This window comes from Bidens hawaiensis, unplaced genomic scaffold (assembly GCF_021521415.1).
Source record: "Bidens hawaiensis isolate Kalapana, Puna unplaced genomic scaffold, B.hawaiensis_p1.1 tig00020322_1, whole genome shotgun sequence".
In the NCBI taxonomy this organism is placed as follows: domain Eukaryota; kingdom Viridiplantae; phylum Streptophyta; class Magnoliopsida; order Asterales; family Asteraceae; genus Bidens; species Bidens hawaiensis.
This window is the reverse complement of record NW_027493088.1, coordinates 473267-487068: the sequence shown is the minus strand read 5'-3', so window position 1 is coordinate 487068 and position 13802 is coordinate 473267. Positions and strand designations below refer to the sequence as shown.

The following is a 13802-nucleotide window of genomic DNA, read 5'->3' as shown; positions in this document are numbered from 1 at the left end:
GGACCGGGTCTGAAAACATTATAAGTTTACTATATTAATTAAAGAAGTAAAATAAAATAACAAATATATAAAAAGGTAAAAATAAAATATATCATGTGACCAATGCTTTAAAGCTTCATATCATAACTTCTTTTAACACGTCAAAAAAAGCTATACATGTATTGAACTAGCTTGTATTTAAAGAGATTAAATATATATATGAGCTATTGTTCCATACTTCCATTTCACAATGTACATGACATATTTAAACTCTTTTAGTAATATATGTATTATTACCTCAAGTTTGTAGAGATGTGGAGGAGACAGTCGTCATATGTGTCTAAGGAAGAAAATTTTTATGCCGATACCAAAAATAGCAATTATTAGTTGCGGCTATTCCAGACAACGATCGTTGTTTGCTACAACTATGGACCCTATTAGTTATACCAGATAAACATGCCATGCAGCCATCAATTCCTATGCCATATGTACACTGCATCGACCCGTATAAAGTGCGGGAACCTGGCCCAAAAATCACTGAACCAGACCCGTAAAATTTAGGAGTTTGTGTTACCATCCCCTTCAACTTATTTGCCAAATTATTCAACTCCTTCTCCAACTCCGCGGCAGTATATGGAGACTGATTTGGTGGACTTTTGAAGGTGGCATAAGCCCACTCATTAAATTTTCCTTTAAGCTCAAATTCGGCGTAACTCACCATGCAAAATACTCTTTCTAAGGATGTCCAGGCCACACCTTCTTTCTGTTTAGGACAGTTGTTTTTAAGATATGTAACGGTGGTATTGGCACAGTCGCGGCAAGCTTGCGGTTTGATAGTTGAGGGGCAAAGAGCAATGCCCCAAATAGTTTCACTTTGCCCAAATACGGTACCACTGTAATATCCCTTAGATTCATCTCTATTAACGAGAAGCGCAGTCAATGCAACATCTCGTTCTACTACCCAATCGGATGTAAAATTGCCTGCTTTACTACTACACACGAACAATTGACCCGGCCCAGGTTTTTGAGCTATGGAGAGATTAACACCATTGATGATTGCTTGTAGAAGGAATATGAGTGAAATAAGGTTTTTGGTATCCATTTTTGGTTGAAAGTTTTTTGATATATTGTGCCTCCATTAAACTGATATTTAAGGCTATGTAAGATAACAGAGTTTAAAAAGTAACTTGAATTTTGTATGGTTCTAACTCATTGATTGTAAAAAAAACACATTTCTTAAAGTAGAGTTCAAATTTTACACAATTAAGTTTCTTTCTACTTAATCTGTACCTCACGCATTTAACGTAAAAGAATGAAATACTACATTTGGTTTTGTTTATGTTGTGTTAAACGTTCAGTTGTAAACAAATAATTCAGTTGCAAATTGATGATATGAAGAAAACCCTTATACAGCAACTATAGATATATTGTATTTCTATTGTGGATTCTAATGACCGTGAACTGTCTAGAATCAAACGGAAAAAATATATATATTTAGCGATAAACAACGAACCTTAATAAATTTCCCCAATGAAAAAAACGGGCTGTTCAATTTAGAAATAATGCACTTCATCCTCTACAAAATCTGCATAAATTGCAGTACTTAGACCATAAAACCATAATGTTACCGAACACCAGGCTTAGGGCAGCCATTAGCTAAAGGCAACTGCAAATTCTCTACAGTCCTGAATGTCCGTTTAATCATCTTGTCAACATACAGAGTTCCCGCTAGATGATCACACTCGTGTTGTAAAATACGGGCCTGCCAGACCGAAGCACTCACCGTGATGGGCTGACCGTATCGGTCCAAGCCTGTTACCTCCACATCTAGAAACCTTTCAACCATTGCTCTATACCCATCAACACTGCACAATCAACGCGGGCCGGGATTTTAGTAAGATAACAGTCTTTTGTATAAAGTTTAAACGAAACGATTTAGAATGTTGTAACTTGTAAGCACTATAAACACACAACGGGCCACTTTCAACCCGTGTGATAACATACTGATTACTCACCTCAAACAGCCTTCGAAAAACAGTGCTGATTTGTTCCCTTTCTTTTGAAGATTTGGGTTTATAATCACCTGAATTTTCAAGAATTTTATGAGCGATTATACTTGTATTATTATCCTGGAACGAGCCGAGCTGCTCGTGAGATACTCATAGGGGTTCAAACTTCAAACAAGCCAAGTCACTCGCAAGCTACTTTAGATTGGATCAATAAAAAACTCGAAATGAGCCGAGCCTTATCGAGCTCGGCCTCAAGTAAAGCTCGCTTAGTTATCGAGCCCTAGATAGACCGTTATATGGAAATATCATTTAGGCTCGTCAAACCTTATGTATTTTTAAGTTTTAACTTCATACTGCACAACCGAGCTTGAGCGGAGCTTTGACTTGTTTAAGATATTAACGAGCTTGAGCTAAGCTTAGCTTCGTTTAAAAGTTTTCTCAAAATATTTAAATATAACTAAATATGTATATAAAATCTCAAACTCTCGTAAGTCAAAACGAGCCTAGTCGAGCTCGGGCCTTATGTATTTTAAGTTTTTAACTCTTGGAATTCCACGTATTAATTTCATACTGCACAACCGAGCTCGAGCTAAGCTTACGTTCGTTTAAAGTTTTCTCAAAATATTTGAAAATAACTTGATATCTATGTAAATTAATTAGTAAATAATAAACGTGTCGAGACCAAGCGAGCTTCAACTTTAATAAACGACTCACAAGCCAAGCTCGAGCTATCGTAAGTCAAAGCGAGCCTGGTCAAGCACGGGCTCGGCTTGTTTACATCCCTAGTCAAACTCAAGATCGGCCCGTTAAAAAACGAGTCGGGCTCGAGTTGAAACTTACCAAAAGATCAAAAGGACGTCTGTCTTGTGCCTTGATGTCTCCCTTTGGTGCATACCTTATATATTCTTCAGTATCCTCCAACACTATAATCTAACCGGGTCGGGTCAACCCATTAACACATTTCTTTATAAAATTAACAAATTATATAGGGTTGGTATCATTTAAGAACTCTAAAAAAATTAAGAACTCTTAGGAACTCTAAACAACCACACGCTTTTTTAATTTTTTTTATGTATTAACATTATTTAATAGTACTTTATCATATTTTATATAAAAAGTTTTGATTACATATGTTAATCACAAGTTTACATATGTGTAAAATTTATAACTAACAAATTTACATAGGTGTAAAAAAAAGCATAGATATGTATAAAAACTAATTTTCAAAATTGTAATTGTAAATATAGATATAGAAAAATGATAAAACTACACTTAATTAGCATTGACATACAAAAAATTTTGTAAAAAACGTTAGGTTTTAAAGTTTACTTCAAGTTCTTAAATAATTTAATAGTTCTGTAATGATACTGTAATGATACTCATCCTAATAATAAAACTGTTAACTAATTAAACTAACTTTTAAAGGAATACCAATTTGGGGAGCAGCAAGGCCAACCCCAGGTGCAGCCCTCATAACCTTCACCATATCATCAATAATCTTCTGAACCCGGTCCGACCCGATCTCCTCCGGCCGTACTTCTCGGGCCGGTTCATGAAGAACCGGGTCACCGGCTTGCACAATCTCCGGAACATCTGTGGGTTGCTTTTTGTTGCCTAACCCGAGAAACCAACCGGCCCGAACCGGAGCGGTTGAATTACTCCGATTTTGATCTTTGTTGTTCGTGATAAATTGGAGTTTAATGGCGGATTGTATAGCTGGTTTGAATTGGCGTCGGGAAATTGAAATGGGTGTGGGAAATAATGAGGCTCCGGCGAGTATGGAGCATTTTCCGGCAAGTGGTAGCCGCTGAATTCTTTCCATTATTGAAGATTGGCTAGATAATAATGGATAATCTGTAGACTGTAGTTCTGGTAGTGGCAGTTGGGTTATTGGGCTGGGCCTCAAGACATTAATAGTGTCAGCGGTACAAACGATCCGAGCCCGAGTTTAATCTAGGGCCGTCCAAACCGCTCGTCGCTCGAACTCGCTCGCCGCTCGCTCGGAAGTTGCTCGGAAAATGCTCGCTCGTTTTTTCGCTCTATTGAAAACGAGCCGCTCTGCTCGGTTCTATTTGTAAACGAGCCAAGCAACAAGCAAAGGCCTGCTCGGTTCGGTTCGGTTCGGCTCGAATATTTTTAATTTATTTTATATATAATTATATATGAAAAAATATATAAATATATAGACAAAACACATAAATATAAGCTTACAATTATTTTTACCCATTTAAGTTTTTCATATTCCTTCAACTTCACTATTTTATTTGTTCGATTTAAATTTTAGAATACTAGAAGTTTGTTTACATTATCATTATATCTCACTTCAAACTTATTTTTAATAAATATTTACAATATATTACACGTTTGTCTAAAAACTACTAATTTATTTATAAAATATATTATTTACAACCTTCAAATTTGTTTATTATTGAAAATTTTAAAGTTAAAAAGAAATACATAATACTCGAAATCGCTCGATGTTTGGTCGAAAAATGCTCGATTCGATTTTGGCACGTTTCGGTTTTTGCTCGGTTCGAATTCCAGCTGTCCGGTTCGTTGGAAACGAGCCAAGCAACGAGTAAGCCTTCGCTCGGTTAGGCTCGGCTCGTGAACGGCCCTAGTTTAATCAAGCTTAAGGTCGGCTTGTTTTAACTTACCAGCTTGATATATACTCATTTTGAGCTACTTTTTTTAAACTCGAGCTCGATTAGTGGGTTGCTTTTATTTTTCAAGCACGATCTCGACTCGTTTATTATTCGATTTTTTATTATTGTGAGAAAAATCATCAAAGAACCTAAGCTCAGGTCAAGCTCGTGTAGTACCTTAAACGAGCGAATGCTCGACTCAAGCTCGGATGTGCAGTGTGAAATTAATACGTAGAAGTTTAAAAGGTGTAAAATTATAAAATACATAATGCTCGACGATCCTTAACGAGCTTCCCATACATGCCTCGAGCGGCTCAATAATTAATTTGGGGCTCGGATTGAGCTCAAAAAGGCTCGGCTCATTGCAAACATTTTATTGATCCGTTCTCAAGTAGCTCGCAAGTGGTTCGGCTCGTTTGCATCACAAGTTTTGAACTTTAATTTATTTAATGGGCCGGGCCTAGACTAAGCCCAGTATTTATGGGTCACCGTCCTAATGCGTGTTTGTGAAAACTGAAAACCAAGTCCGTTAAAAGGGGATAAAATGCCGTACAATGGAATTCGTGTTTGTGAAAGATGGGTTAGTGGTCACCGTCCAAATCCTTAACTTTAGCAACAAGCTACTCGTATGGTCGTATTTATGGTGGTGTGGTTTGTACCTCAACCCCTCATTTGTTGAAGTTTCCCATTGCTTATACTTTTTATAATTAGAGGTGATCATTTCACGCAATTTGCATGAAAACGAGTTAACTAATGTTAATTTAATTTCGACGAATAAGCGTGTGTACGTGGTGTGTTACATAATTGTAATCCATTGCGTATCATGCAAGGTCAAAGTGAAAATAGAATGCAAGAGAAAAACATTGTATAATTGGATGAATTAAAATATTACGCGAGATTATGTTTATTAAAATTTTAAATTTTCCGGTCATTGTTAAATTTAAGAAATTAAAAAAATATAGCATAAATAATGATTTATGTGTTTTACATAAAAAAATGCGAAGATTTGAAATCACTATGATTGAGGGAAATTCTTCGGTGACGAAATCATAGCCCTAATAGCTTATTACTTGATGGAATTCGCTCGTTGAAACTTTTAAGGTGTTGCTTACGGGCCCTTTAACTCATTCAGAAGTTCAAAATCTCAAATTGTGTTTTTCTCTGTGGAGGACGTCTATTCTATGCTCTTTCAATAAAAGTATGTTAAATATTGGACTGCTATGTATCAGAAATCTTCAACGTAAAACAATTTTAAGTAGAAAAACGGCTTATATATCATATTTAAAGCAATAAATACAAAAGTTTAATCCATCTCTTATAATTCTTTACTTAAGAATTGATTATGTATGTCATCTAACCTGCCCATCAAAACAAAGTCTACCCCTTGTCCCTTGGGTGGTGGTCATGTGATTACCAGATATACCACATGTTATCCCCTTTTGTTGCCACACTCTTTGCAACAAGTTGACCTTTTAAGGTCTCATCTTGATTGCTCACCTATAAATATGAAAATAAAATGCACAAGGTTGTGTGCAAAAGCATATCAAAATCCGAAAATGAAGAGGTACACAAAGACACCTCCTTCACATAGTGAAATCGACAGAAAAGATCTACAATTAGGGGTTCAAGATGAAACACCAAAGGCAGGTTTAACGAAGAAGGAGACGGTGGTGCCGCCAACAAAGGTGGTGGCGGAGAAGAGCAAGCCACCCACGGTGGCGGACATAGATCAAAGTGCTGAGGAGTTCATCATGAAGTTTAGGAAGCAGCTGATGATTCAGAGGATGGAGTCCATTGATAACTATAATAAAATGTTAGCTAGAGGGACATGACAAAAGTTGTGCATGCATTCCTTCACAAGGCTATAATAAATAAAAACTAGTGTATGATGACTGTTCATTTTATTTGTATCGTTATTTGTTACATTATTTTGTAATTATGTACCTTGAAGTTGGAGTGTCTTTTTAAGGAATACATTATACATATATGATATACCGATATGGTTTTTGAATTGATGTAATCACTCGAGTCAAACTTGAGCTCTTCTTGACAATTCTCGTTGACCTCTCCCGGTGCAAACTTCGAGTTGGTTCCTGATCCTGGTCAAAGACCACTTGCACGTTTGCGCTGGCGTTCCAACAAAAAAGTGAAGTAGTGATCTTTTTCTTTCCGTTATGAGCTTGAATGTTAGATCTGTTAAACTTACCTCAAATTGTTATAAGATTATTTACAATCTCGATATGATCATATGATAAGGGCTGAATTATTAATTTACTTTGTTTGAACACTTTTTGATCTAACTATGAATAAAATTGAAGTTCAAGTACTAAATGTGATTAATAATTTGACAATTTTTCTAATTGAGTTGCATTAAGATCAAAGCAAATAATAATAACAATAATAATAATAATTCAATAAAATAACCCAGGTAAAACACAAAGAAAAGCTTTTTTCAATAAAAATATAAACTACGAATAAGAATTGAACTCATCACCTTTTGTTTTGATTATATGATTCTATTGACCGACACTTCTTCTACTGCACTAAAGAACTACTTTTTTAATTATGTTTTAAAAGAATATTATATGTAAAATATATTTTTTATTTTTAAACAATTATGGGCATCTCGGCCAGGCCCGGCCCATATGGAGGGCAAGGAGGGCTACAGCCCCAAGCCCAATAGTTTCTAAGGCCCAAAAAAAATCTAACATTAATATATGTAACATACAAATCCTTATGTATCAATATGCTGATCTAGCTCAAGTGGTAAAACCATCTTTATCCAAATGGATTGCATTGGTTCAAATATTGCATCTACCATTTATTTTTTTTATTTGTTTAAATTAACTCTAGATCTCATTAAGTTTTAGGTCCAATGTTCAATCTAAACTAAAAATGATAAAGAGACATTATTTTTTCATTTTCATTAATAGGGCCTATGGCATGAGTTTAATTCTTATTAGAACTCCTGTTAACGTTAATAGTTATAACATCTTTTTTTATATATATTTAAAGAAAAAGACTTTCTGATTTAAAACCAAAAAGGGTAGGATAATTTCAACATTCGTTTAAGTGTTTAAATAAAACTATTTTGCTACTATATTTATTTGTTTTGTTTATTGCTATCATAATTATCGTCGTATTATTTACTTTTTAATTAGGAGTTAATGATATAAATTTTGGAGGCCCATTTTTTACTAGCCCCGGGTCCTCGAATTTTTAGAGATTCTCGAAGACGGCCCTGATCTCGGAAAAATAGGTCTGAGTTCATCGACCTCCTCGACCTCCCTTTGGGCCGTCTCTGATGGCAAGTTTTTGAAATCCTAGTTTGTAGCCCGCAGAAAAAAAGAGAAAAAAATGGATGAAAGTCGTTAAATTGACTAAACCATATGAATGAAAGTACACACCGTTTCACTTTTAAAACTATTAACATATACAATATTTAACACTTTTTTTCTATTTAATTTTTTTTACACAATAGTTAATATAAACTATTTTACTAATAAAGTATTTGTTTCTATATACTAAATTATTGAATGTTTTAAAAAATAATTTGATTTGGTATAATTAAAAAAACTATTTGATTATGAACAATAGATGTAAAGAAAATGATGATAATGTAAAAATACATTGAAAGTGGTAAATATTGGATGCTTATATTACTACGATTCATACAGTCAACATGAAAAGAAACTGAATAAAAAATGTTGATGAATGAAACTATATAATATATAGAACTATAAAATTAGCTTATATAGTCGGAAAAATTATACATAAATATAAGAGAACCTTTCAAAGAAACAACTATCAGGGTATATAAGAGTAATCAAGGCCGTAAGGGCCCACCTTCAGCCTTACATGAAACATTGGTTGGAGGTATTAGGCAGTCTAAATAAGGCTGGACATGTGTAGCTCTTCCACAAGCATTAATACAGCTTCCACAAACCTTTCTTCCTGGAATTGCTGACTTGATATGAACGCTATCGACCACGATATTTGTGCATGGAAGAGTTTTACTGCAACTTAGATTTATCACATTATCCGTGTTTGATGTCCCTGAGATTCCTCTGTATGTTATGTCACTCAAGTTCACAGCTGTTATCTTTATATTCAACAAATAAATAAATAGTATACTTCAGATAAAAGTTTGCAAGAAAAGAAAATGAGCTTAAAAGTTGACATGATGCTTACAGAAGTGAGGCAACCTTGGTGAGTGGGACAGTAGTATTGGTCGATTATAATCGGGTTATTAACCGCATCAAACTTAATGGCTGTAAATGAGATCCTTTTTGCATGTCCGGTTCCTCCCTGTAAAAATTGACTTTTAAAAGACACGTGAAAAACACTACAAACAATTCCTTTATAAGAAAAAGGGGTGGGGATGTGTAAATATACCAAGTTGCTCGTGTGCTACTCAAGTTGGCGAGCAGCTTGCTAAAAGCTCAAATCAATCCGAGCTTAAATGAGGCCAAGCCAGGGCTTGAGCCTGAAAACAAGCATCGTTAGCAAACAAGCTACCATGAGTTTCACTTATCGAGCCTTAGTAGCTTCTCGAACCTAAATGAGCCTCTTATCTATATAAATTTTATTTAATATATTAAATATATAATCTGTAATTATATGTATTGTTATTTATAAAAGATGATAAAATACTAAACAACACATATTATGTTATAATTAAAATTCAAGATATAAATAGATACTCCGTTTAAAAATATTTGTGAATACATAAATAAAAAAACTAAATATTAAACGAGCAGAATCTAATTTAGGCTCGAGCTTGCAAAACTACTCACGAGTTGAACTTGAGCCGTAGAGGTAGAGCTCGAGAAGAGCCAAACTCGAGCCCTGCTCTTTCACACCGCTAAAAAGGGAGTGAATAAAAGACTTCCGACAGAATAGTGACTTGTCCTACCTTCATGAAATCTTATCGTTTATAATAATCCATTGGTGATTACCGGTAACTGTTAAAAGTTAATTTTTTATACTGATTTTTTATCTTCTTGTGCTTGTCCATGATCTGTCGATGATTGTCAATGGAATAAAGACCGCCTTTAAATGATTCTCCTTTTCATTTTTTATTTTATTTTAACTATTTCGTCGGTAAGCAATCACCAACAAAAAAACGAAGGACGTTTTTTTATATTCGAATTGATCGATCCATTGTAGATCCGTTAATGTTCTGACTGTTAAACTTTAAGCGGGTGATCACGAACACGAACACGAGGATTTGATCAACACACGATCGACTCTTTAATTAAGAAAACGACAAACGAGAAAAACTTAATAATTATCTAATATATTGAACCTAGGGTATATATAAGCCCACGGTTTCATTCCTATACTAACTCAAATACACAATTTGAATCCAAAACAAATAGGATTAAATAAAATAAGACTAACTTATCTTATAATAATAAACTAATTATTATTCTTCAATATTCTAGGAGCCTTCAATCAGAGTTAGTATTTGGACACGTTTAACACTCCCTCTCAACACCAAACTTCTTCTAACCGTGACACACACGAAACACCTCGACTTGAAACAACCCGCGATTCAACACAACAGGTCACGTCTTCCGGCTTCGACTCAAGTGTTGAATTCCAACACTCCCTCTAGGTTCATACTTGGCAATTCCAAGGTCTTTTACGGTCCGCAACACCTGTATCTCTTTAGACTTGATTCCTAGTCCCGTCACACGCATTCACACGAAGTTGCGCCTAGGTTCGTTACTCCTTAATCTACACAAGATCTAGGACATATTCAACTCACCTCCAAACAGCCTTATCTCCGGTGGTCTCCTACGAACCTACTGTCCGTACAATCCGAAACCGAAATCATCGAGCCCGTTGTCTTCTATTTTGACAGCCCCAAAACCATAACTATGTGGCCATTTTTAGCCACCGGTTCTAGCTCCGCAACTCATCTCTCGCGGTTGTCAACATCCTGAACCGTTGTTGCTTGTATGTTACGATTTAGTCCCAAAACCGGACTCAAACATCTGATGTTGTTGTCTCGTTTAGACAGCCCGGCAACGCTACCACTCGGGACTGTAGGGTCATCGACCCAACCCACTAAACTACCCGACACACGGAGATTTAACCATACCGACACACGATCATGGCACAACATCATTGCTCAACAAACGGAGATTTAACCATCCCGACACACGAAGATTTATCCACCCCGACACACGATGATGACACATCATCACTACCCCCGACACACGATGATGACACATCATCACTACCCTGACACACGGAGATCTGACCATCCCGACAGACGGTGATGGCACACCATGAGTGAAACCTTCAACTCAACGAACACCAAAAACAAAGTTGACACACAACCTTGTTACATTCCGTTATACCGGCGGACCTGAACCACCTTGTAACCACTATTAATACCCATAGACAACATTCACCGGTTCGCCACCGAACCGCTATGAAACGGCTAAACGTCACATGGAAAACAACTTCAAACTGAACCAATTGCTTCTTCTATATTCGAACAAGATGGAAACACTTTGTTCACTTAGGCGTGCATCGATTAGGACCCGCGACTTTGATTCTTGACCCACTCAATCTCACAGTTAATCAACATTCTAAATTCATGGAACCACGTACGCTTCATGATAAGTTGGCATGAGCCAACAAAATTTGACCACCAATATATAACTTTTCAACAATTACCAATTTGCAATTGAAACAAGTTTCACCACTTTATCAATCAGCATGTGTTCACCTAGTTGCCGAACGATCACCATATCATTAAATCATGATTATTAGTTTATCACCATCTTATTGATACATACAATCAAATTCATACTCCGACGGAACACAACACTTTCGATCAGAAACGTACTACACTTGAAGCCTGGACACGCCTTCGTTTAATCGTACCGCGATAAGAACCGAACACCCCTTCATTCGATCTTCAAAACTTAAGGCGATTGAAACGTGGACACCCCTTCTTTCGATTGGTTTCTCTGTTTTAAACGAACTAAAACAGCCAGCCATCGCTTCCTTCGACTTTCAGTGGTTCAATCACTCCGACAAACAGGTCGCAACTCCTTCACGATCGGAACACCGAACACACCTAAAATCGAAAACTTACCGTGGTCGGTTCCGTTCCGAAAAATCGAACTAGAAACGAGAACACAAAGTTGCAAGTATTATATTTTACTTTCAATCGAACAAAAAGAAAATCAAATAATACTTTGTCTGCAAGCTATTGTTGCAATCTTACAAATTTCAGCAATTATTGTTTTTGCTATGAACGGTTACACCACCTACTGTTGATTATTGATTTCTTCTTGTCACAACCATATTTTCTTTTTGCCAATACCTTGTACAACCAATAAACCAATTGGTAGTTATTGGTGGGCTTGATACAAAAGAAACGGAGGTTGGAAGCAAATTCCATGAAACTTGTTTTGCATTCAATAGAATACGGTGGACTTGCAATTAATTCACAAAAGACAACAAAATCAGGCCATAATAAAACAAATTAATTTGTGTGAAGCAAACCCAAGACTTTCTTTCACGCCTGCCCTCCACCGACGGACACACCCACCGGCGGAGGCTGCCTCCGCTCTTCAAACCGCTTCCTAGTACGAGCCCTTGGCTCTGATACCACTTGTTAAACTTTTAGCGGGTGATCTTATTAAGAAAACGACAAACGGAAAAACTTAATAATTATCTAATACATTGAACCTAGGGTATATATAAGCCCACGGTTTCAATCCTATACTAACTCAAATATACAATTTGAATCCAAAACAAATAGGATTATATAAAATAAGACTAACTTATCTTATAATAATAAACTAATTATTATTCTTCAATATTCTAGGAGCCTTCAATCAGAGTTAGTATTGGACACGTTTAACACTGACGAATATCAGATTTTTTTTTGTTGCATAACAAATCACTTTTTTTTAACTAAGCCATCTTAATTACTTACTTAAATTTCCTGATAAGTTTTGATCCTTACTCCAGTTAGTGTCTTTCTCATGGTACAGTTATGCACATCTACATTTTCCACCACATCCGTCCCACCGTGTCCCAAGGATCCAATGCTACACAATATTAAGTTACATATTGATGACTTATAAATTAATTATTCTACATTATCTTTTTTTCCTTAGAATAAAAGCTAATACAATATGTGAAAGCTAATATACCTGATTCCATGGCCTGGCCCACACATGACACCGCTGATTTTAATATAAGATGAACCTCCACCAATAGCAATACAATCGTCCCCTATTGTTATATACACAAAATGATGGAAAAATTAGTTTTAGAAATAAAACATGTGAGAATAGAAATTATAGGGAAAAAAAACACACCTGTTTCAATAACGGAGTCACGTATATTGACATCGGTGGAGCCTGAAATATCGATGCCATCAGTATTCGGGCTAGTTTCAGGGGCGATTATATGTAAATTAGATACAATGACACCATTACAAGTAGTTATTGTGATATGGACTCGTGGACTGTTTACATGTGTTAAACCATTGAGTCGCAATCCGGTGCATCGTTTAAATTGTAATGCCTGTTTATAGCATTAAACCGACATTTTGGATCGAGTCCTTTAGTTTGTACAAAGATGTATAATATTGGTGAAAATTTAATGAAAGGATATATATAAATTGGTTTCTTACCACCGGTGCATGACAAGATATACCCTGAAATTAACTCATGCAAGTATTAGTTCAATTAATTGTAATATGATTATAAAGATAAGGAAACTAATTATTAATTGTGAAGGATGAAGATGATAATTACTTACTGGTGATGGAGTGCCAATGCAGGCATTTTCCCACCAAATAGGACCTTGACCGTCGATTTGGCCACTTCCGCTTACAGTAAGACCACTCACCATTAAGAATAAGAGCCATGAATCACCATGATTACTCATCCAATCGGTCTTGTTGTTTGAACCAACGATGTTTCCTAGCACCTGCTATTTTAGGGATGATTAGCAAAATAGACATGTCGACTCAAAATATTATCGAAATAGCAATGCAAAATTTTCTAGCCAAACATCTTGACAAATAAGCTTTTGGAGTTCTGGGCACCGTTAGGCATCAAATGGGCGGACACTAAATACCATGTAAAATGAGTTGGCAAAACCTTAATATGGCATGTCACGATCGGGC

General features: G+C 35.8%; 3 protein-coding genes across 3 annotated transcripts; all 3 read right to left on the bottom strand.

Annotated features, from left to right (window-relative positions):
• Positions 1 to 319: 319 nt before the first annotated feature.
• On the bottom strand, positions 320 to 1081 carry LOC143560304 (cysteine-rich repeat secretory protein 38-like). The gene has a single exon (XM_077048631.1). The coding sequence runs from the start codon at positions 1079 to 1081 to the stop codon at positions 320 to 322; it is 762 nt and encodes a 253-aa protein (XP_076904746.1).
• A 431-nt stretch (positions 1082 to 1512) lies between these two features.
• On the bottom strand, positions 1513 to 3899 carry LOC143560293 (peptide deformylase 1A, chloroplastic-like). Its single transcript, XM_077048621.1, has 4 exons — positions 3406 to 3899; positions 2829 to 2918; positions 1995 to 2062; positions 1513 to 1844 (listed from the first exon to the last, which is right to left on the bottom strand). The coding sequence occupies exons 1-4, from the start codon at positions 3808 to 3810 to the stop codon at positions 1604 to 1606; spliced, it is 804 nt and encodes a 267-aa protein (XP_076904736.1). The 5' UTR covers positions 3811 to 3899; the 3' UTR covers positions 1513 to 1603.
• An 8700-nt stretch (positions 3900 to 12599) lies between these two features.
• On the bottom strand, positions 12600 to 13630 carry LOC143560302 (putative polygalacturonase At3g15720). The gene is made up of 5 exons (XM_077048630.1): positions 13433 to 13630; positions 13305 to 13328; positions 12988 to 13195; positions 12820 to 12901; positions 12600 to 12714 (listed from the first exon to the last, which is right to left on the bottom strand). The coding sequence occupies exons 1-5, from the start codon at positions 13559 to 13561 to the stop codon at positions 12600 to 12602; spliced, it is 558 nt and encodes a 185-aa protein (XP_076904745.1). The 5' UTR covers positions 13562 to 13630.
• Between the last annotated feature and the right edge of the window lie 172 nt (positions 13631 to 13802).

Excerpts from the sequence above, each read along its gene's own strand:
- LOC143560304 (XM_077048631.1), bottom strand. The coding sequence starts at position 1,081 with ATGGATACCAAAAACCTTATTTCACTCATATTCCTTCTACAAGCAATC.
- LOC143560293 (XM_077048621.1), bottom strand. The coding sequence starts at position 3,810 with ATGGAAAGAATTCAGCGGCTACCACTTGCCGGAAAATGCTCCATACTC. Across the intron at positions 2,063-2,828 it reads GACGTCCTTTTGATCTTTTG|GTGATTATAAACCCAAATCT; the intron begins GTAAGTTTCAAC and ends TTGAAAATTCAG. Across the intron at positions 1,845-1,994 it reads TTTTTCGAAGGCTGTTTGAG|TGTTGATGGGTATAGAGCAA; the intron begins GTGAGTAATCAG and ends TTGATTGTGCAG.
- LOC143560302 (XM_077048630.1), bottom strand. The coding sequence starts at position 13,561 with ATGAGTAATCATGGTGATTCATGGCTCTTATTCTTAATGGTGAGTGGT. Across the intron at positions 13,329-13,432 it reads GCATTGGCACTCCATCACCA|GGTATATCTTGTCATGCACC; the intron begins GTAAGTAATTAT and ends AGTTAATTTCAG. Across the intron at positions 12,715-12,819 it reads GGGCCAGGCCATGGAATCAG|CATTGGATCCTTGGGACACG; the intron begins GTATATTAGCTT and ends AATATTGTGTAG.